This window comes from Beta vulgaris, chromosome 5 (assembly GCF_026745355.1).
Source record: "Beta vulgaris subsp. vulgaris cultivar EL10 chromosome 5, EL10.2, whole genome shotgun sequence".
NCBI classification, from domain to species: domain Eukaryota; kingdom Viridiplantae; phylum Streptophyta; class Magnoliopsida; order Caryophyllales; family Amaranthaceae; genus Beta; species Beta vulgaris.
In genome coordinates, this window is record NC_079206.1 from 40256719 (window position 1) to 40280803 (window position 24085).

Genomic DNA, 24085 nt, shown 5'->3' on the forward strand with positions numbered 1-24085 from the left:
AAGGGTGGGGTTAAGATGTTGGCTAAGGTGGTGATAATGGTGGTTATGTGGTAGTGGTTATGGTGGAAGAAGAGCTAGGAGAGGGAGAAAAAAGGGAAAATACGATATAATTACGGGAGATAAATAGCATAAAGGTTTATATTTTTAAGGAATTGGTTAATCGTTGAAAAAAACGCATTTGATTGAAAAAAAAACAAATGACAAATGACAAAAAAAACAGTAAAAGAAAAAACAATTTAGTATAACGAAGTATAATGAAATTTTTAATAAAGGGAGAAGTAATAACTTGGGTGACACTAAATAGAGGGCACAATGAATTGGATAACGTAAATCTTTGGTGTTGTAAATGAATTATTGACAATCAATAAATATTTTCAAACTTGGTCTCAATTGTTTCCGTCCTTTTCTCAAATCACCTTTAGTTCATCACCATCTCGAATACCAAATAAACTAAAGAAAAGCGACATGAAAATTGGGGATTCGAAATTCACTAACATCTCATAAGATAGTAAAGGTTGTTTAGTTTGCCTATACTATCCACAATTGATATTTTCCTATTTAATTTCAAGGAATAAAGATTGGGATCAAGAATTTCATTAGATGTTTTGCTTTTTTAATGGATGAACAAATTTTGTGAAATAGATGATGGGTGTGAGTCATGAATATAGCATTTAGAAATAGGAGGTTAAATCTTACCTATATTTGTATTGGAATTGGATATATGAATTAAAATGCGGGACTGATTTAACGAGAAAATATGTTTAGCAACAAATTGCTGAATTATCTAATAAAAATCTAATCTAAGTGTTAAAAAGTATTAAAATAATTATGTACAAAGTTCATTGTATAATAAAGATAAAAGTTATTATTAAATACGTCCTCCATTTAAAAATAAATGAAACACAGAGAAACGAAAATAAAGGCAAGAAGAGCAATAGAGAGAAATATAAAAAGAATCCATGTGATAAATATAGGAAAATATAATGTAATGGCCAAAAAAAAAAATCTTGTTGAAAAAAAAAATCTGATACATCATGCACGAATCCAAGAGCTAGTTTACATATACTTCCTCCGTTTCAAAATAGATGGTACATTGTCTATTTATGGGTGTTTCAAAATAGATGATACATTGTTTTTTTTTTCCTTATTTAGTAACTTTTGCCTTACACTTTTACCATTTTACTTAATTAATACATGTGGTCCCCAACTTTTTCTTTCTCCCTCCTTTTCACATGGGACCACTAGAATTAATCTACCTCCCTTTATACTACTTAAACATACTTATGAAATTTTGCCTAGAAGTCTGTTTTAATCACAATATACCATCTATTTTGAAACAGAGGAAGTATAAAAATTCCCTTGTGCGACAATCCTGTTTTGTCATGTTAATGTGACAGTTTTTTTTAGGTGTACAAAAATTCCGTGTGTGTGCAATCTCTCCCAAAATTCTGGAGATAATCTGCCCAATGGAATTCTGTGATGAGACTAACTTGAGTCTTGCCAAGAAATTATAGTGCGGATAATTATTGCTCAACTTTTCTTCAGAATATTTCTTGCACTAAATAAATTTAGGAAAAATTATGCACCTCTAAGTATTTAAAAATGAAAAAAAATATACATTAATAATCATTTATAACAACAGTTGATGTATAATTTTTTCATAAATTCAACTTATTTTCATTTTTAGTAACATATCTATGTCTTATATGCAACCTTTAGCATAAGTGAGTGCATAACCCATAAATTTATAGAGCATGGCTCAGTTACTACCCTAATTAACCCTACGGTAACATCCAATTCAATATTACTGAATTCAGGGAAAATATCCTTTTATGGTCTATAATGTACAACAAAAAGGCTATTTCCAATCACGAATAAGAAAATCAAATGTAAGGTCTTGAGTTCAAGACCCCTAAACAAGCTTATAAACAATCATAATCCATATTAACCACAAAAAGCCAATGGTAATTATCTGCGTCATCTGTAACTTACTTCAGGTGATTTGACAAAGAAATTAACCAGCCACTGGACAGGTCTCAGCAGCTGTGTCCGCTTCTTCCGCCAGAACCAAATAGCTGCATTATATTGCTCATTGCGAATTACCTTCGTAGCAGCCCTCCAATCATACTTCTCCATCTCTTGGCGAGCAGCTTTTCCAATAGTCTCCCGCAATTCAGAATCATGCAATAGAGGCCTCAATTTGCTGAGGCAGTCACCAAGATCCCCAGGACTGTAAAGAAATCCAGTTTTTCCCTCTTGATCCTCTGGTACAATATCAGGGATTCCTCCAGCACGAACAGCCACAACAGGAATCCCAGATGACATGGCTTCCAACACCACAAGGCCAAGAGTCTCAGATTCCGAGGGCATCACAAAAACATCAGCACTGGCATATGCCTGAGAGAGCTCTTCACCCTGTAACATCCCTGTGAATACAGCCGGCATACCTTCAAATATTTTCTCCAGCTCCTCCCTAAGAAAAAACTTCAAAATATCAGTGGATAATCCTTATGAAAGAAATCTGCCAGACTAAAGGAAATGCCATTCTCCTATTTGAGCAAATGACTTGACTTCAAAAACACAAAGTAGCATCTCAGTCCAAATGACAACACAGTTCCTTCACCATAACTAATCAAAGAAATAATCTGTTTAAGCCATCACATCCTATAGCGTCCAAACATAGGATAAGGTTGACATCTTACGGCATTGGAAACTGGAAATACAGGAAGCAATATCTATAGAGCTTCCTAATCCAGATTAGCAACAGTAGATAAGTTCAACAGATGCATTGGCAAGATCTATCTAGTGCTAACATAGGAACAAAGATTGTCCAGACAAGACTCACCTATAAGGGCCGTCACCAATAAAAGCAATCCTCGCCTCTGGTAGTTCATCCATAACCCTGCTCAAATCATATAAGTCAGATTCTAAGGTGTAGAAACAGAAGAACAAAGCATATATGGCGTAATGGGGGAAAAAAAATAGCAGGCCAATCTCTACAGTGAATGATTTTGACAGTACGGCAAATTCAAATAAGCAAGTTTAGTACAGTAACATCTCATAGCATGACGAAATCTAGGAGCACTAAACCTCATTCCCTAACCTTTTAAAAAATCATCTGAGAAAAAAATTCAGATAAGTGTCATTGAAGGGCTATCCAAGTTCAATTGACAACTACAATGAGTATACATAAGTCAAGTTTAAGTGAAAAGAAAACACTCCAAGGTCAACCTCATACTTAGGAAAATAGGATGTTCTCCTCTGAACACAGCAATAAAGCTGGCTATTTCTACCTAGCTTAAACAAAAAATTCCAAAAGATAGGGATCTCGAGCACATCAGGAGTCGACCATGAGTTCTACACTACTACTGAAAACCAAGTCTACTCTGGACTCTGGAGTCACTATAAAAGATCGAGACTAAGGTGGAACCAAGAACAAATTGGCAGATCACAGGGGGATACATGGTATACAACTGTTCCCACATTAATTTTGAAAAACAGGCTATGGAACTTAAACTTGCACACTTCAATCAGCAATTGCATCAATGCAAATATAGGCGGAAGACTTAACCTTAGCAGGATGTGAGGTCGCAATGTTGGAGCCCCTTCCCCACATTTTTGCTATATATATAGCCTCTTTAACTATGAAAAAATTGCCTCCGTCCCAAAATGTTGCTACATTAGCATTTGGCAAAATTTTAGGGAAGTACAAAAGTACAGAGAAAAAACTGAGAAATTTTAGGGTGGGTGTGGGGTCCAACTTTGAAGAAAAAGTAGAGAGAAAACACTTGCTAAAAAAAGTATGTAGCAAAATTGTTGGGGAGCAGGGGCCAGAGAGTATAAAAACCTAAATTGCAGTTTGGATTAGAGGTGTAAGTGGACATTAGAGGTGTGAGTGGACTGTGGAAAGTCCATAGTCCGAATCCAATCTTTGGACTGGACTGCACTGAAATTTTTTTGGACTGGACTCGGACTCAAGAAAATAGTTTGGGACTGCACTGGATTCAAAAAAGGTTTGGATTAGATTTGGATTCAATTTCACGAATCCAAAAAAACGGCCTGGATTTGGATTTGACAAAGTCCAATCCACTTACACCCCTAGTTTAGATATAAAAGTTTGCCTAGGTGAAAGGTGTTGGAAAGTGTATCTTGTGAATATTTAAGGTCTCCATATCAAAATTCCATAAGAACATTCAGTTTCCTCGTTATTTTCCATTAATAATTCTTCCATTTATAAATCCCTATACTAAATCATAATTAACCCTATTACTCCAGTTATTTCTGTAAATAATTTTGCATTGACTAGAAAATTAAATTAGGAAAATCAATGTTAGTCTATGAGGTCTCTAGTTCAACACTCCACCGAAGAACTTAAATTTCATATTGACCCTCCTTTATTTTTACTCCTATATACTTGGATACTTCTTTCTGTTCTGTTGATTCTTATTAACTTTGTTCCACTCACAAAATTACATGACTTACATAATTTCTTTTGCAAAATCTTCTACTGAATATTAGTTGTTAAAAGCTTTTAGGATTGACCAACTATAAAATGGGAAAAAATAAATAGAGTAATAATGCACAAAATTGAAAATTATTATCTTTGACCTTTTTTAACAAACTAAAACTATAATGGACCACATATCTTTGAGGATTCGATTAATCAACTTAAAAACAATAGATTTATTACATGGTTGATAGTTAAGAGTTTAATTGGTCATGTAATCGTGCACCATTTACTGAATTCTTGGATATGTGACTGCAAAAACACGTACATTAAGCAGCAACATATCAATTGAAAATGGGCCGTTATATGAAAAAAGAAAAGAATACTACACCACATGGAATTAACTCCTTATTTAATTTCTTCTTTGGGATTGTACCGAATATAGCCAATAGCCAATAGCCATCTTCATTTATAAAAGACTTGAGCAAATAAAACAACAAAGTCCAAATCTTTCAAACCAAAAGTTTGATGCCTCAACTTCATTACCCAAGTTTAAAGACAAATTGATTGATGTCCTTTAACCTCCTAACATTCTGTAAAGTTTGCACGTATCCACGTCAATAGCAAATTATACTTAATACGAATAATGGATGATACACTACTCAACTAACATGCCACATTTACAATATTGGCATCGAATAAGACATATATGAAGATGCAGAAGAGTAAAAAAGAAAATTGTGGGCAGTTTTTGCAGATTTGAGGATTAGACTTCTTGTAGAGGAAAATAAAGGGATAGAGCAGATTTCCCAATTCAAGCTGCAGTGAGGTTGCTATCCTCTGAACACAGAAGTACTAAAATGAAACTCTAGAATCATCAATAGGAGGGAGGAAGATTGCAGATGAAGAAAACATAGTGTTTTCAAGACTCCTGATATATCACTCCGCAATATTAATTAATCCTCCAGTTTTCTATGTGCATAAGGACTTTGCAGTAGTGAAAATTACCTTTTAAGGAAATCCAAACTCTTTTCAACACCTAAGCGGCCAACATGTACAATGAGTGGTCTGTCAGGATCTCCATTACTGATACAGTAACAAATATTTCAACAAGAAAGGTCAGAATAAAGCTTCTTTGTATTTATACCCAACTAGTTAATATCCGAGCAATATTCAGATGTTAAATTAATATATAAGCAAACAATTAGACTTAAAAACCAAATTCAAATTTCCATAGCGGTCATTTTATAAAGCTATTTGATCAATTACACTACATTTTTAATTAGCTTAAACATAAAGATAGATGTTAACTAAGAACTATGATTGCCGATGCTATCGTTTACTAAGAATGACCAAATTAAATTGTCAAATTTATAGAATGTTTTCAACAAAAAGACTCTGTCAGTTTAGGAAAGAAGCTCGCCGATTTAGGAGGAAAGTCTGCTTTAGTGGCTTAGTTTAGTATAAAGATGATGAAATGGTCTTCATTACCTGAGCCTCGATCTCATCTCCAAGGAACGGAAGCGAGGGTGGAAGCTTTCAGAGTCTACTCCTTTATTCCAAAGACGAATCTGATTTTCTGTTATGTTACAGAAAAAATATAAACGATCAGAAAAATACGAAAACAAATTCTTAATCCACGTGACATGTAAGGCATTAATGAGGAGATAAGGACAACGGCAAAGTGATATTACATAAGTTCAAAATGCTAAAAGTACAATGTTCATACTTATGAGTAACATAACATGATTATACCTGCAGCTACCTTTGCTGCCAAGAGATCCTTTGCAATAGCAGCTGAAGGTACAAGAGTGAGGTCAGCTGCTTGGTGGAGGAACTCTGGTGAAGGCAAGATATGAGAGGGTTTAAATATTAGAGCTGCAATGCTTAGAATACACTGCAATATATTTCAGATAATCAAAGAACCACTTACTTATGACGAGCCACATTGGTTTCACTAACCAACTAAAAGTGTACCTTGGTATATACCTGTACGTGCAGTAGTATCAAAATTTTCAGATATGAAAATGTCAAACTATTCGAGGCATTCTGACGTCGAAAGACTAAGGAAAAAATAGGAACTTACACAGGGACATGAGTATGATATGACATCACTATTGGAACGGACAACATTTTTGCAATGGCAAGCGCACCAAATACCTACAAAATAGAAGGGTTTCTGCAATTACTCATTGATAGAGATTATCTAGAGTCACAAAGTCCAAAAAAAGGCACTCATTGGTACCCCAAAATACCATGATTCCAGGAGATGATGCATGTATGATATCAGGCTTAAATGCTGCAACCTCTGAGATTATTCTGGGACTCAGGGCTAGAGAGAGAGGCACCTTCTGATACCATGGGCAGGGAAAGCTGCAGAGTCACAGAAGCAGTATTATATCTATGAGGACATAGATAGCTGAGAGAATACAGACATCAAGCACCATAGATCAACATAAAAACAAGTCCACATCATGACAAATCAAACATTCTCATGTACCGAAAAACAAAAGCATAAAGGCAAACACAAAGAAGATTTATTTTTCAAACATCTTATACTCTACTAAAGTGATGGCTCTCTTTAAAAGCATACCATAGTGTGATTACAACATCCAAAACATACGCAAGGACTATGTTATTTGGCCTCTTCATTTTACCTCAAGCACCCATGCCATATCATTGACATTCCTACATGGATGCCGACACTTGTGTGGTTTTATACAAAAGAAAATTGAAATTAACAAACTTTTTGGGTTATTATATATTCATGTGTGGCAAGGAAATGGATACGGAGTTCATTTTGCTTTAACTTCTTTTAAGACGATAAATTTTGGTTTCTATTTGCAACATGTGCAAAACAAGCCTCTTAAATCACTATAGTATTTAAGGGGGCGTTTCTTAGATAATATTTATGGCTGGGAAACGAAATCGGATAAAGGTTTCCGTTATTGCTTGTTTGGTTTGAGAGGTTGGTAAATCGTTTCCGTTACTTGATGTCAACCAATACCACCGAATTGATACCACTCCTAAGACTCAGGTAACAGTTTTCATTACCTTCCTCAATCATTATCTAGGGCTCTCACCTCACATTCTTCCTGACACTCTCTCTCTCTCCTCTTTGATCAGTCTACTTGCACTACCATTTTATTATTCCTCTGTTTTTCTAGGACGATATTCTTTCTCCTCTTCTCTGTCTCCATAATCATGATTTTTTTCGAGAAATATCCAGATGATGCTATATTGCTATGTAACGACACATCAATCTCTACTTTGTATTTTATTTAATTAATTAGTTTAATTTTTTATAGAAATAATAATGCGATATTGTCACCTATTCTGATAAATTTATCTACATACTGGTATAATGTATTACATATAGTTGTCAAATAAATATACTTTGTAATTTCATAGCTAGCCAAGCAACAAGAAAAACAAGTTTTTAGTAAGTGATTCCATTACTTCATTGAACCAAACACCTCATAAAAGTAACAATTACTATTACCATTACCATTCCTTTCCTTATACAATTCCATTCCCTTCCCATTCCACAATATTGAAGCAACCCCCCCCCCCCTTTAGGGTGTTTCTTCCGGAATCACTAAGAGCAAAGTGATACTGATATGGGAGATAAGAAAGAAGGGAACTTCTAAAATATCCTTACAAAACATCTGATTTCATTTAGTTCTACCAGAATAAGCTAATCTAGTTGGCAAAGTAGGCCCTTTTAGAATCGTTACTTGCAAGGCGGTTAATTTACAAATAATCTCGGGACATTTCAACTGTTGACAACACCCATGTCAACTAGATCACACTTGTGCAAGGTTTGTTTCACGAGTCATGGCATAAAAGTGAATTTTCATGCATTTCCAACTACCAAACCCATGCAAAAAGGAACAAAAAAAAAAAAAGATATGTTCAAACTTGTGCCCTGAGAAGCAGAAACAAGGAACGAGGTAATGCCTCTTATTATTCCATGATCCTGCATCCCACTTGCATATGGAAACCAAGACTTGATGTAGAACAAACGAGAAGTTTGCAAAGCACAGCCTATGGAATCTTGACAAGATAGACATTGTTGTTGGTTCCGTCAAGCTAAAGTTAAAAGGTTAGACTAAGCTTTCTACCCACTGAATTACCATGCAAGACGAGTAAATACTAGTACTAACAGCACTGGAAGCATGAGAACATCTCAAAATTCCAGAATAATGACACGGTTACACATTAATTCAAGTAACTAGAAAAGCCACAATTCATGGAAGAAAAACCTATCAATTTCAACATCAAAGTAAGAGCAACAACCTTCGAGATCCAATTAATTTTGCACCATAGAACTCCTCTGGCACTCCTTCATGCGTTGTTACAACCATCACCTGGGAAAGAATAATAATCACTATTGTGTACGCCATGTACCCAGCAAATTGGTTGGCAACAAATTGACACTTTTATACTTCCATAGAACGAATTAACAACACTATGATATTAATAACCATATTGACCCAGAAAATCTGAATATCAATATATTATAAAGGTCATTAGCTCTATCGAGTTTTGTGTAGAACAGTAGAACACTACCAATAAGCTGCAAAATTATATACTTTGATCCTCATTCTACCACAATTTTGTATTTTTGTTAGCCAGAGGCAAAATAATGACAATTAAATGTTTGAGATGATTAAATTCACTAGCAGTCAAATAAAATGTTTTTAGCTTAAATGTAGTTGTTGGCAAAAGAAAACAATAAGAGTTGTTTTGCAAAAAGTGTGTTTGGTAAGGTATTTTTTGCAAAAAGTGTATCTTATAAGGTAGATGTCATAAAAAAATAATAAACAAGTATTAAGATCATACCTCATCACCCATTTCGCGTAGGTATTTAATAAAATTCTGAAACCTATTTTTATATCCAGAAACATAACTGCACAACAACAAAATGGAAAAAAAAAGAAAAGGATGAGTATCTGAATATTAATTTCTTGGGTTGATCAACGATATTTGAACTAGTATACATCATCATTGCCTACATAACTTATTATTAATGTCATATTCAGTAGCAATGTACTCAAATCAATGCAATAGTGCTCCATGTAACTCAATAAAATAAAAATCCCACCCCAAAAGACATATTAAAATCCCACGAACACTTGCTTAATTCTCCAAAATTACAATAGAAGAACTTCCTTCATATGAAAAACTGTAGCAAATTGATAATTAATATAGCAAAAGAGGCCCTAAATTAACCAATGTTCTAAAGGAACCATCTTTTCATCCAAGAACCACAGCAGCATAGTCAATTAATAACACAATTAAAGAAAACCCCAATAATCAAAATACATTTCAGATCCAGATATACACAAATCTAAAATCAACTTAAAACATAAAGAAAAAATGGAAGAAGATAACAAGTTCACTATAGTCAACTGAACTGAAATTGCAGCAATAATTATTAGTAAAAAAAAAAAAAACAAACAAAATAGAAGACGTTGACTTAAAAGATACTAACGCAAAAGGAGATGGCTCAACAAAAAGAGCAATCCGACGAGGTCTAGAAGTTTCAGCGTCTTCAAGAATAGGTATCTCTTCTTCTTCACTCTGACTCAGCTCACTAATGGCCATTTTGCAGGGTTTAACTTTAAAACTATGAAAAACCCTTTTCGAATTTAGCACCTTAGATGCCAAAGATCTAGTCTTGGAGAGATTCCAGCAAATAGGTTTTGGTGTATGAGAGGGAAAATAGCAGGAGAGAGAAAATGAAGAAGAGGAAGAAGAGCAGTTAGGAGAATTACAGGAGAGAGAAGGTCTTATAGAGAGAGAAGTTGTCATCATGGACAGTTAATAATAATATAAGAAAGTATATGTAGGAGATGTTGTTTAACTTGCTGTGTGGGGGTTCTTTATTTGATTTTGATAAAGATTGTGCGAATGTAAGGAGTTATCTTCTCACACCAGGAGGAATCCAAGGGCACCTCACCCAAAGGATATTCTTAAGTTGGGAAGAGTATAATTGAACATAATTTGGGTATATGCCTATGCTTACGTTTGTTGATTCAAATGTATAGGGATGGAAGATTTTCAAGGAACATCCAAATTTAAGTCTTCTAACTCAATGATACAGCATACATATACTCCAAAAATAAATGATACTTTATATGTAGTCTTCGGGCTTGTATATAAAAAATTACAATCTGATTTATGTAGACTCGATTTACATTAAAAACATTGTAGACAAGTTCAGGCACGTGACCCACAACATAATACTCATTCCCACTTTCCAAAATCATCGATTTTTTGTCTCTGCGATATTTCCAAATTCAAATATTCTCTCGCTCTAAAATTTCTGCAAATTATTTTCTCTCTTCATCCAAATTATTTATAAATTTATACAAACCTAAATTTATGTACACGTCTTTGAGAATCAAAAATATTATTCTTATTTGATTCAATAACTGTAACACTATATTGATTCGAAATTGATTCTTCAGTAATTTCTTGTTCAATTGGATAACAAACTACGAGAAATTCATGGAAAATCCAGGTTTAATTGAGCAAATAGATCTGAATCAGAGTATTGTAGCATGTAATATAGACGACTTAAATCGGAGCATTGAAACACTCGACGACGAACAACATCACAATTCAATCCAACATGAGCATCAAGATCTAATCGTAATAGATCTCATTAATACACCAAGTTTTGAAGGTAAAGAATAACATCCAAGTCAATAATTTCATTCGTTTAATTAAGCAAAGCAGTAACACTATAATTTTTTGTAGAAAATGTGGAGCAGTTTCAGGTGAGCTCGAAAATTAAGTTAATGAGCAATATGCTATAGTATCAACTGATGAATCTGATTCAACTGTCATTCCAGATAAGTTTTTTTTTTTAAAGGTAAGATGAAGTCCCTTGCAAGAAAGGGGGGAAATTGGGGATCCCTCCTTGCAAGGGGTGAGACTCGATCCCTTAACCTCTAGGATCGGAGGTGATGCCAATACCACTAGGCTATCACATGCTGCTCTTATTCCAGGTAAGTTTAATAAAACACTATATCATTCATACATTAACTACATTGTATATTAATTATATCATAAAATAGATACACTATATTACACACAAAGACATTAGATAATACTAAAGAAAAATTATGTACACTTGTGGAACACAATAACACAGAATAGTACACAAAAATACTATATCATATATAGATACACTATATCAGACATAAACAGGCTGTAACATATGTAGAAAATATTACGTACACTATTAAACACAAAACTTAACTAGTACACAAATACACAATATCACACACACATACACTATATTATAAATAAATACACTATATTAGATATATACACACTATAGCATATGTAGAAAATATTACATACACTATGAAACACAAAAATGAACTAGTATACAAATACACTATATCACACACACATACACTATATCATAAATAGATATACTATATCAGACATAAACACACTATAACATATGTAGAAAATATTATGTACACTATAAAACACAAAAATGAATAGGTACACAAATACACTATATCACACACACATACACTATATCATAGATATATACACTATATCAGACAGAAACACATTTAGAAAATATTACGTACACTAAAACACAAAAATGAACTAGTACACTAATACACTATATCACACACACAAACACTATATCATAAATATATACATTATATCAGACGGAAACACATTTAGAAAATATTACGTACGAAAACAGATTAGAGTATACAAATACATATATTATATCACACATAAATACACTATATCGTAAATAGATACACTATTGCAAAAGTGAGAAAAATATCTTAATCGTTTATAACAGGTTCAACTGAACAATCATTGAATAAACATAAAATTGGAGGAGTTTTACTTGGTCAAGAAGACCAACTTTGGATGATATACATGAGCTATATTGTCAGCATGCTGCTATAGTAGGCTTCAGTGTTAGAAAATCCAAAAACAGAAAAAAAAAGGGGGGCGTCAGTGGTGCATCAGAAGTACTACATGTGCTCTTCTCAAGGGAAAAGGAATACCAAAAGGAGAGAATATTACATACATAATCATACATGATAGCAATTCAAAACAAGGGAACACCTTAAAGAAGCAAAGGACAAGAAGAGATATGATCACAAGAACTAAATGTCCTGCTCTAGTTAGAGCAAGAATGAACCTTGAAGGACAGTATGAGATAGTGCAGCATGTTATAAAACACAATCATTCACTTACTAGTGAACCTAAACGACCTTCATAGATTTAAGCGTCAAATGAGTGATCCAAAGCAACAAACCATAAAAGTTATGCAAGAGTGTGGACTAAGACCAATAAATTCGTTCAGATACATGAGTACAAAAGTTGGTGGTGAAGATGTATTGGGACATTCCATGAAGGACCACTACAAGTGCTGCTATAAAATCAAAATAAAACCAATTGAGGGAAATGACTCGCAAAATGTTGTTGATAACATTTATGAGCAGATGCAAACAGATAGTAACTTCTTCTTTAGAGTAATGTTGAATGATGAAAGAAAGGTTTGCTACTTGTTTTGGAGAGACTTTATGATGCGTGAGGACTATACAATCTTTGGAGATGTTATGGTTTTTTATAATACATATAGGAGAAACAAGTATAATCTCATTCGTGCACCATTGGTATGAATTAATAACCATTGCAAAAACACAATGTTTGCATGTGCATTTCTTGCGAATGAGACAACAACATCATTGGAATGTGTTTTTGAAACATTCAAAAAGTCAATGAGAGGTAAATGTCCAATAACTATATTCACTGACCAAGATGCTGCAATTGCAGCAGGAATAAAAAAGGTACTGATGTTTATATGAATTTCCACAATTTCTGTTATATACTATTGCATGAGCAATAAATATTATTTAAAAACTACCTATATGAACTTATTGACAAACTTTCCCAACCTCAAGACCTATGCTATGTTTATGGCATTTTGAGTCAAAATGCAAATTAACGATTTGGATTGATGAAGGCAGATAGGGAATTCAAGAACATTTTTCACAAGTGTCTGAGTGGTTGCATTACAAAGACAGAATTTGAACAAACTTGGACCACAATGACCAAAAAATACAAACTAGAAGATGATGGTTGGCTCCAAAGATTGTATAGTTTGAAAGAAAAATGGTGTACAACATTCAACAAAGATTTCTTCTCTGCCGGATATCATCTTCACAAAGAAGTGAAAGCTCAAATCATGTTGTTGGGTTTAAGGCAACCAAAATTACTAGCTTGACTGACTTCTTTTCAATATTCCAAGAAACTGTAAAAAGGTGGAGAAAACAGGAAGAAAGGGATAATTTTAATTGTACAAAGAGATGAGTCCACATTAAAACATGTTGCTTATTCACTGATACACATATACTCTTTTCAGAGATTTCGAGGAAGAATTCAAACATGCAATGGCATGTGCAATTGGAATAGTTGGTACACAAGGAACATTCTGACATACAGTGTTTTCCTCAATGGTATTAATGGTTCTTCGCAACAAGTCTCCTTCAATTACCCAGAGAAGATAATTGAGTGTGGATGCAAAAATTTCAAAGAATCAGGCTGGTTGTGTTCTCATGCCATAAGAGTTCTACACTTGCATTATGTCCAAAAAAATACTAGAGAAATACATATCATCAAAGTGGACAAGATTTGCAAAAGAAGACGTTTGGGAGAAATTTGATAATGAAAAGAGAGAAAAAGAAGAATTAAACAACTTCACACCATGGAGACTGCACATGATAAGAAGACATGTAATTAAGTTGTGCAATTTTAGTTTATAGAGTATAACAAACAATAGTACACTATATCATATTAAAAGATATTATATCACAAAGAAATATACTATATGATAAACACAAACAATATGAATAACACTATTGCAACACACTATATCATACAGAAATACACTATATATTTGTCTAATACTATATCAACTGTACAAACTATAGCACACATAAATACACTACCATATCATAACGAAATCCACTATATGATCTATAAATACACTACAACACATAGTAACCCACTATATATTTGTCTAAATACTAACACATTCATGCCACAAAGGTTCTACAACCTCATATTAAAGAGCCATAGAATAGAACTAGCTACAGCAGTGATAGAGGAAAGTTTCAAAAAAACAAATTTAGAAGTTGAGGAAGTAGTAAAGATTGAAGAAGCAAAAGCAGGAGCAGAAAAAGCTAAAGCTCATCAGAAAACATTGCAAAAAGCAGCTACAGTATTACAAGCTAATGAAAGTCAAGAAAATAATGCACATCCTTTAGGACAATATATATATATATATATATATATATATATACGGGTCGGATCCGCTGAAAACCAAGACAAAGCTGAAAACTGAAAACTTGAGATCTGGACCGTTGGATCAAACAAACTAAGATCGCGTGGCTGATATTTTCACCATACTGAAACTTAGGTCTTTTTTCTTTTCAAGAGCACAAGCACGCTTCTCTCTCTCCCTTTCTTTCTCCCTGAATCTCTCATGAAATTTGGATCTGCCGCAAGAAAAATCTAAGATTTATGATTCAAAGTCATCCGATTCAATTTAATCGAGATTAAAAGGAGTTATTTCACTTGCTAGCTTCAATTTCAGTTTTCGAAATCCCTAGCTATCGAAATCCCTAATTTTTCGATTGCTCTTAATTTCGAAATCTGTAATTGATTGAAAATTGTTGAAGATTTGAAGCTATTGATCCAGACTAATACGGAAAAAAAAGGTATTTTCGATTTGTACTGGTGTCTTTTTTCTTCTGATGATGTTTTCCTGTCAGCTCATCAAGTATTACAAATTGCCTCTGATATTATGTTATTGAGGAATCTACATTCTTTGAGACTCTAGTAATAATTTCACAGTTTACTGTTTCACAAAAACTTCACCAAGGTTCCTGACTTAAGCAGTTTCATCCTCAAATTGCGTTCATATGGTTTGACTACCGAGACCAAGATCTGATTGTCTTTGTGTTATGATGCATTAAAGCTGTGAAGTTGGACAATTTTTGTTTTTGTAATTTCCTATTGACGATAATTAAGACTAAACAAAAGCAGCTTCAAACAAATAAAGACAATATTTCAGTTTATAGAAAACATAATTATGCATTTATTTAGTTATGAAATATATCAACATATGCAAATTCCTACTAATTTTCCTAAATTTTGGTAGTTGGTGTTTCAGAGTTCAGAATTCAGATATAACAATGCACTTTTGAGCAACTCACAATTTTATATATACATTACAAGTAATTAAAATACAAAAAATAAAGTATTATATGGGTAACTTATACATTGATAAGGGTAACTAATAAGATGATTTGAGCAACTAATGTTTTATATGTACATAACAAGTAAATAATAACACACGTTACATTGACTTGATTACACAAAGGATAACTTATACATTGATAAGGGTAACTAATAAGATAAGTTGAGCAACTAAAGATTTTACATTGACTTGGTTAGATAAAGGATAACTTATAGAAAGATAAAGGTAACTAATAAGATAATTTGAGCAACTAACGATTTTATATATACATTATAAGTAATTAAAATACAAAAAGTAAAGTATTATATGGATAATTAAAATACAAAAAGTAAAATATTATATGAGGAACTATGCAAATTCCTATTAATTACATTGACTTGGTTCAGTTAAACTTGTTTAAACATGTAATCTTGTAATCCCAGTGGAGTAATCTATTTACTTTTAGATTAATTTAAGCATAGTTTGGGATGGCCTATATGATGTTAATAAGACATCACAACTAATCTCCAACGTTGTTTATATTAATGTGCATGTCATATGAAAATGTCATAGACAAGTTCCAATAAGTCTAGATATGTCAAATTTCAGTTTACTAAATCATCATTGATTTATGTTCTTGTTGTTCCAGTAATCTACAATAGAATGGAAGATGAAGAATTTGCTCCAACTCCTTGCATTGATGCAACTCCAACTCCTTGTGTTGATACAACTCCAACTAATGCTACTCAAACTTCTAATGCTCAAACAACAAGATCCACATTCACTCCTCGTCCATGCTACACGCCTAGAGGTTCAAAAGAATGGATCCCTTGCTGCCCTCCTGAGTTAAAACCTACTGTGGGTATGCCTTTTGATTCTCTAGTTGATGGTATTGAGTTTTATAAAGCTTATGCTCGGTTTTGTGGTTTTGTGGAAAGATTGGCTACTGAGAAAAAAGATAAGGATGGTCATGTTTACTTGAAGTACATTTATTGTAATAAACAAGGATTTAAAGAAGATGGTGAGAGTAAAACAAAGAGTAAACCTATAACAAGCTCTAGTTCTCGTAAAAGAAGTGTAAATCGTGCTGGTTGTCAAGCAAGGATAGGTTTGAGAAAACGTAGTGATGGAAAATTCATGGTATATCTTTTTCATGAATCGCATAACCATGTATTTGCCACTCCCAAAAGCATGCATTTTCTTAAAAATTCTCGAAACTTGACTCTTGCTCACAAGAAGTTCATATTTGATAATTCAAGATTGAATGTTGGACCAAACAAATCTTTTAGATTGATAAAAGAGCATGTAGGAGGATATGAGAATGTAGGGGCGTCATTGGTTGATTTTAAGAACTTCAGTCGAGATGTTAAAGCTTACATACAAGATGTTGATGCCGACATGTTTGTAAATAATTTCAAAGAAAAGGCAACCAGTAGTGGTGGAGGGTTTTTCTTTGACTATTGTGTGGATGAAAATCGACATTTGACTAGAGTTTTTTGCGCGGATGCCATTAGTAGGAAAAACTATTCTCTTTTTGGTGATATGGTATCATTTGATACAACTTTTGATACCAATAAATATTGTATGGTTCTTGCCCCATTTACTGGAGTTGATCATCATGGAAAATGTGTTACTTTTGGTATGGGCCTACTTGCAAAGGAAGATATAGAATCTTTCGTTTGGTTGTTTGAATGTTTTTTAAAAGCTATGGGTAATTGTCAACCTACTTGTCTCATTACTGATCAAGATGCAGCAATGAAACAAGCAATTGAAAAAGTTTTCTCTAAGACAATTCATAGACTTTGCATGTGGCATATCATGAAAAAAGTGCCGGTAAAAGTAGGTCCAGATATGTGTAGAACAACGAAGTTTCTTGAGAAACTGAATGCTGTTGTTTGGGATAGAGACCTTGAGCCAGATGAATTTGACAAAGGGTGGAATTCTGTGATGCGTGAATTTGGCTTAGAAGATGATGGGTGGTTTACTGATATGTTTAACATAAGACATATGTGGATCCCTTCTTAGTTCTTACTTTCAAAATCTTTTCATGGGTGGTATTTTGAGGTCCACACAGATTTCAGAGTCTGAGAACAACTTTTTCACTTTGTTTACAAATGCAAATCTTCTTCTAGTTGAGTTATGGTTTCGGATAGAATCAGCCATGGATGCTCAAAGACATGCCCAAAACAAACTCAACTCAGATTCTAAGAATTCCATGCCTCGTCTCATTACTCCTCTTCCTTTAGAGAAGCATGCATCTCTTGTTTACACACACAATATGTTCTACAAATTTCAGAGGGAGTTTCAAAATGCAATTTTTAATTGTGTGGTTTACAAAGTACAAATAGAGGAAGCTGTTGAGGAGTTTGAAGTTGCAGATAATACAAGAGGAAGAAAACATATCATGTAACTTATATTCCTGATTCTCATGATTGTTTTTGCTCTTGTAAGATGTTTGAATCCATGGGAATATTATGTCGGCATGTGCTTTTTGTGATAAAAGGGAAGTTTTTGACTGAAATTCCAGAGCAACATATATTGCATCGGTGGACTAAAGATGCTTCAAAAAAGCCCATTTTCGACTTTTGTGAGGACTTTGATGGTATAGAAATAAATAAGAAGAAAAAAGTTGTTGGGGATCTACGGTCGAAATTCTTCTCATGTGTAAGCCTTGTTGAAAATAACACAGACCATCTTGAGTTATTATTGGAAAGGTTATCTGCTTTTGAGGAGGAAATGAAACCTGGAAAAGAAAATGTTGAGCAACAATCTAAAGACAAGCATATTGAGTTGTTCGTTGGTTCTAATATAGTATCAGGTGGTATACTTCCTCCAAACAAGTCTTCAAACAAAGGAAGTGGTATGGGAAAGAGAAAGAAAAGTGATCAAGAGATAGCCATTGAAGCAAGCAACAAAAAGGAGAGACTTTGTAGATCATGTGGTCAACTTTCAACTCATGATAGTCGTAATTGCCCTGAGAAAAAGAAAAACCTAGAATGAGGTAAGTTTAGAATAATATATTATTTATACATCACTATCAAATGAGAGTTTCTTTTCATTCATTTATTAATACATTATTTATCACAATTTTTGTTTCTTTTGCAGTTACATGGATGATAGTGATAGGTGGTGATGACAAGAATCATGATGATCAAAAGGGGAGCAAGCAGATTTTACATTACACTTTTTGGAAAGCTTTTGTTTAGTTTTATAAAGTGTTACCTACATTATTATTAAACTTCTTTCTTAACAATACGGAACTTTATTTATTATAGCATTGGTTTGTTGAAGTATTGGCTATTTTAAGTATTTATTATAGAACAAAAAACATCTTTTTAAATAATTACCCATTAATCATTATTAGTTGTTCATATGATGTTGAAAAGTTTTTACATTTTCTCTTTCACTTGAAGTATGGGGAAGAAGTGGACTCTAGAAATACGACTTAATTCATTTGAGTTGAGCAAAAAAATTGTATTGTATCGTTTGCTTTATAAATCGCTCCACAAAGTATCATTAAATATAATAATGTCAATAAAATAGCTATTTTAGACTTCGTAAACTGTAAATGAAATAGGTCAGGGTGATTTTTAAGACCATATAAATAATAAAATGAAAACAAAGATATATATCACCACTATTTTCAATGGTGACAATTAAAGATACACCTACAACAGTGAAAGTTAAGGGATCGGAGGGCATGAGCTGGATAAATGAACTTCTTAATGCATGCATTCATCATGTTCATGTTTACTGCTATTGTATGAAATTCAACTATGATGATGGATATGAAATTCAACTATGATGATGGATATGAAATTCAACAATAACTTTAGTAATAAAGGTAACTTATAGATTAATAAGGGTAACTAATAAGATAATTTGAGCAACTAACGATTTTATATACATTACAAGTAATTAAAATACAAAAAAATAAAGTATTATATGGGTAACTTATACATTGATAAGGGTAACTAATAAGATAATTTGAGCAACTAATGATTTATATGTACATTACAAGTAAATAATAACACACGTTACATTGACTTGATTAGACAAAGGATAACTTATAGATAGATAAGGGTAACTAATAAAGATAATTTGAGCAACTAACGATTTTATATATACATTACAAGTAATTAAATTACAAAAAGTAAAGTATTATATGGGTAACTTATACATTGATAAGGGTAACTAATAAGATAATTTGAGCAACTAACGATTTTATATGTACATAACAACTAAATAATAACACACGTTACATTGACTATGTCCTTTCATCTTTATCAAATAAAAAATAATGCTTGGGAGACAGCCAATACAAACTTAATCATTAGTTTGTTTCAATATCGAAAGTCCATCTATTACCCTTGCTGCCACAATTGGCAAGATCACCCAAGTGGGAGGTCAAAAGAAGAAAAAAAGCAATTATTTAGATACACACAGGGAAAGTGCACATCTTCTAGGAAATAAAAAACCTTTATGAATCCAAGTAACATATCATATAATCTTTCAAGCAACAACACCAAACAATATTTTCTCCAATTGCAATTAGCCACCAATCAAGCCACTAGTAACAAACCTTGTAGAGAGCTAGAGACTATATACATAAAACTTCTATCAGCTGTGAAAACTAGACATTAAAATCCTACAAGATTGTCGATAGTCCAAAAGTTCAAGTTCTAAAGATTACTTTCAACAAATGCACAAAAAACTACCCACTTTACTCATAATTACAAAAAAAGTTTACTCATAATCATAAGCAATCTAACTCAATCTCCTTTTCTTGATGATCCTTTTTCCTTTTGTCCCACTTCCCTTCTCCAAACCAACCATCTTCTGTGCTTTTTTCTTCTCTTGATTTATCCTTTCCTTCTCAGCAGCAACAATAGCCTTCTTTCTAGATCTTACCTCAACAGCCAACACATCTCTTTGTTTGTTAAAATCATCCAACTTAGACAATATATCATTCCTTGATTCATTCATATCCGACAACACAAGAGTGGCACAAATCTGTGCTCGAAGAAATCGCCTCCCCAAAGCCTTACAACAAGATAAAGAAAAGAAGACCAATCACATAAGAACCGATAAGAAAAAAAAATTGCTACCATGTTATAAGTAGTACAAATGATATAGTAGAGAAGAAATAAAGGAAATACCTTCATCAAATGCGCATTATCAAACTTAGTCCCCTCGTAGAAATGCATGTGATAAATCAGAAAAACACCACAATCATCATTACTCTTACTTGATTTCCAATCAAATTCTTGAACTTCAAATTTATAGTGTGGAACTAATTCTGCATTTGGATAATTTCTTTTTGCAAGAAAATCACCCATTTGATCACACTACATAAAGATAGGATCATATTAGAAATAGATGTCCAACATCAAAATTAATGGAATGAAGTGACATGATTGAGAAGATTAGGAAAGTGGACAGCAGAGTTGTAAGGGGGCTGCCTATATAACTTAATTACTGAGAGTAGCATAACACTTTCTTCATAGAATTGTAATCATCAATAATAGACTTAATTTTGACGTGTTTCGAATTAAACTTCTAAAATGACTAGTTTATCGGCACTTCAGTCACTATAGTATATCAACAAATGCCCCAAACATTTGAGACATATCCAAATATGTAACCACTGGCCAAGCAACAGAAAGACATTGTTCAGGCATCATAACAAACAAGTAACACGTCCCCAATGTTCTTTATTAAGGCTAAAAATTGGAATTTGGAAGACATGGTACAGTCAACACCAAATCAAAAAGATGTAATGGAAAGTAGCCACGAAAACCAAAAAGGTCCGTTGAACCCAATATTCGATGATATCATGCTTAAAAGAAAAGTAGCTAAGCTTTCTATAATATCAGATGATATCATGCTTAAAAGAAAAGTAGCGTTGTTGTAAATGGAGATGGTCAAACTTTCTCCCTCTTAGGCAGAAGCAGCAAACTTTTGAAAACCATGAGCAAACAGGATGTAACAACAACTGTCATGAGGTAGATACTTCCTAGATGACCACTTTATAACCACAAAATTCGACTTCCAATGTTTAAGTAGGTTCAGATATATAACCAGGAAAAATAGTAGTTTGACTGCTTCAAGGAAGACATTAGCTTTTTTAGGCAAGATCCTATATTTTCTTACCAAGAAATCCAGAAGTAATGGATGGAGGGAAATTAAGCAAATTCCTGTTCAGTCACTCTATTTTTCCCACCTTCTTAACTAACCACCCCTTCTTTCTCTAGATCTGCCTAAAAGAGCCTATATTTCGCTCATTATACCAGGATAAACATTCTAGAGAACTATAACCTAGGAACACAACAGAGAATTTTTCAAGTAGCTCAAATTACCAACTTGATATAATGGAAATAATAAAAGGATGCTGCAAGAATAAAATTAAAAATTACCACATGAAATGAAAGATCTCGAAAAATTGCAATTTTTTCTTCACTCCAAATTCTATTGTCAAGGTATTGGACTTTTTGCTTCAGATGATCTATAACAAATAAAATATAATGGTCCTCATAAAGAACAGGAACATATATCTGCAAAATGAGCAATACATATTACTAACACAAACCATATGTTTTTAAAAATATATATGGGAGAACACAATTCAAAAAAAAAAACTTTACCAAATTTGCAACAAAAATATCACAGCCGTTATTGAATGAAGTAACCCATTCTTCCCAACAATTTTGCAAGTCATTGGCATACGAGCTATTATCCGAATCTCGATAATCAAACAATTTTAATAAACAAATCTACAAAACATAAAAGAACAGTTAAATCTAGTTAGAAAAATATTCTACAATAACAAATTTAAAATTTATGAAATATAAACACTTACACTATGCCGGACTCCAAAGAAGAATTTTCGAACACCTCCACCTTCCAACCTATTTAACTCGTTTAGAAACAATGAGTAACACTCAACAACGCTTGAATATATTTGTTTGCAAGAATCCAAAGATAGCATATCCTCTCTTGACATGATGTGAACCAAACCAAAAGTCACAAGACTCTCCCTACATAATTATACAAAAGATATCAAAAAAAAAAAAAAAATACTATTGTAATCAAATTAATACAATTATAGATAAAACATGCATATTAAATAAATAGGGGGAACTTATAAGCTGATAAAGGTAACTAATAAACAGAAATATATATCTTTGAACTTTGAAAACAATAACACAAGTTACCTTGACTTGATTAGACAAAAGATAACTTATAGATTAATAAGGGTAACTAATAAGATAATATGAGAAACTAACGACTTTTTATATACTTAACTAGTTATTAAAATACAAAAGTAAACTATTAAATAAATAGGGGCAACTTATAAGCTGATAAAGCTAACTAATAAACTGTAATACCCCGAATTTTCAAACGATTATTTTATTATTTATTAAAGTTTCATATTATTTCCACTTGAAATTATTTTATGATAATGCGATTTTATTTAATAACTATGTTTATTAAAAAATATGATTTATTTAGTTTTGATTTATTTAACAAGTTTCAATTAAATTATTTACTTGTTTATGTATTCATTTTATAATTTATTAAATTTCATAAATTGGTTTATGGATACTTTTGTCCATGTTGTCCATCCATTAGTAACCCAAACCCAAATATTAGTCCAAGTCCATGTGTCTTTTACCAAAAAGAAAAGCTAAAATAAAACAAAAAAAAAAAAAGAAAGAGAAAAAGAAAAAGAAAGAAGATGAAACGTTTCTCATCTTCTTCCCTCCTCTCTTCCTCCTTCGTCTGAATTACAGCTCAAAAGGAGCAATTTTTTTGTCAACAATTCAACCTTGTCAGAAGGAAACTTGATATCAGTCCACAAAATCAGATATTGAGTAAATATTTTCAAAGTTCTAACTCTCTCTCCTCACTTCCTCCATTAATGGAGTATTGACCAAGCTCCACAAGTTCAGAAATTTTCCCCTATAAATACTGATTCATTCACATCAAAATTCCCAAGCAAACTAAACCACAAAGGTTGCTTCAATTCTCCTCTTCTCTTCCTTGAACTTCTGAATTTAATTTTGAAAATTAAAATAAAATTTAAATACAAAAAATTTCTCTGTCTTTCTTATCTCGCCGGAAACCACCTTTGAACCACCACAACAAACAAGTCGAACCACCAGCAAAACCCTTCGCTACCCTCTTTTCGCGGCGCCTCTGCTGCGTCGCAACCCGCGCCCAACCGCCTGACCTCCGACCTGTCAGACCACCTCGCCTGAGTTGGCCGTGCGCCGGCCAAGACCGAAACACCAGCACCACAGAATTTCCTTCGCCTCCCTGTTCCCCTTCTTTCGGCC

At 33.0% G+C, this 24085-nt stretch overlaps 3 protein-coding genes across 3 annotated transcripts; 2 read left to right on the top strand and 1 right to left on the bottom strand.

Moving 5' to 3' along the window:
* Positions 1-1787: 1787 nt before the first annotated feature.
* LOC104893676 (sulfoquinovosyl transferase SQD2) lies at positions 1788-10376 on the bottom strand. Its single transcript, XM_010679807.4, has 11 exons — positions 9945-10376; positions 9293-9359; positions 8747-8817; positions 6703-6820; positions 6534-6607; positions 6381-6436; positions 6203-6286; positions 5939-6026; positions 5456-5533; positions 2846-2902; positions 1788-2473 (listed from the first exon to the last, which is right to left on the bottom strand). Exons 1-11 carry the CDS (start codon positions 10265-10267, stop codon positions 1978-1980), a joined length of 1512 nt encoding a protein of 503 aa, XP_010678109.1. The 5' UTR covers positions 10268-10376; the 3' UTR covers positions 1788-1977.
* Positions 10377-14985: 4609 nt separating this feature from the next.
* Positions 14986-17771, top strand: LOC104893727 (protein FAR1-RELATED SEQUENCE 5-like). Its single transcript, XM_010679860.3, has 2 exons — positions 14986-15225; positions 16396-17771. Exon 2 carries the CDS (start codon positions 16410-16412, stop codon positions 17769-17771), a length of 1362 nt encoding a protein of 453 aa, XP_010678162.2. The 5' UTR covers positions 14986-15225; positions 16396-16409.
* A 22-nt stretch (positions 17772-17793) lies between these two features.
* On the top strand, positions 17794-18746 carry LOC104893728 (protein FAR-RED IMPAIRED RESPONSE 1-like). The gene is made up of 2 exons (XM_010679861.1): positions 17794-18084; positions 18198-18746. The coding sequence occupies exons 1-2, from the start codon at positions 17794-17796 to the stop codon at positions 18744-18746; spliced, it is 840 nt and encodes a 279-aa protein (XP_010678163.1).
* The last annotated feature ends 5339 nt before the right edge of the window (positions 18747-24085 follow it).

Excerpts from the sequence above, each read along its gene's own strand:
- LOC104893676 (XM_010679807.4), bottom strand. The coding sequence starts at position 10,267 with ATGATGACAACTTCTCTCTCTATAAGACCTTCTCTCTCCTGTAATTCT. Across the intron at positions 8,818-9,292 it reads TACGCGAAATGGGTGATGAG|GTGATGGTTGTAACAACGCA; the intron begins GTATGATCTTAA and ends ATTCTTTCCCAG. Across the intron at positions 6,437-6,533 it reads TATCATACTCATGTCCCTGT|GTATATACCAAGGTACACTT; the intron begins GTAAGTTCCTAT and ends CTGCACGTACAG.
- LOC104893727 (XM_010679860.3), top strand. The coding sequence starts at position 16,410 with ATGGAAGATGAAGAATTTGCTCCAACTCCTTGCATTGATGCAACTCCA.
- LOC104893728 (XM_010679861.1), top strand. The coding sequence starts at position 17,794 with ATGGGTGGTATTTTGAGGTCCACACAGATTTCAGAGTCTGAGAACAAC. Across the intron at positions 18,085-18,197 it reads TTAATTGTGTGGTTTACAAA|ATGTTTGAATCCATGGGAAT; the intron begins GTACAAATAGAG and ends TGCTCTTGTAAG.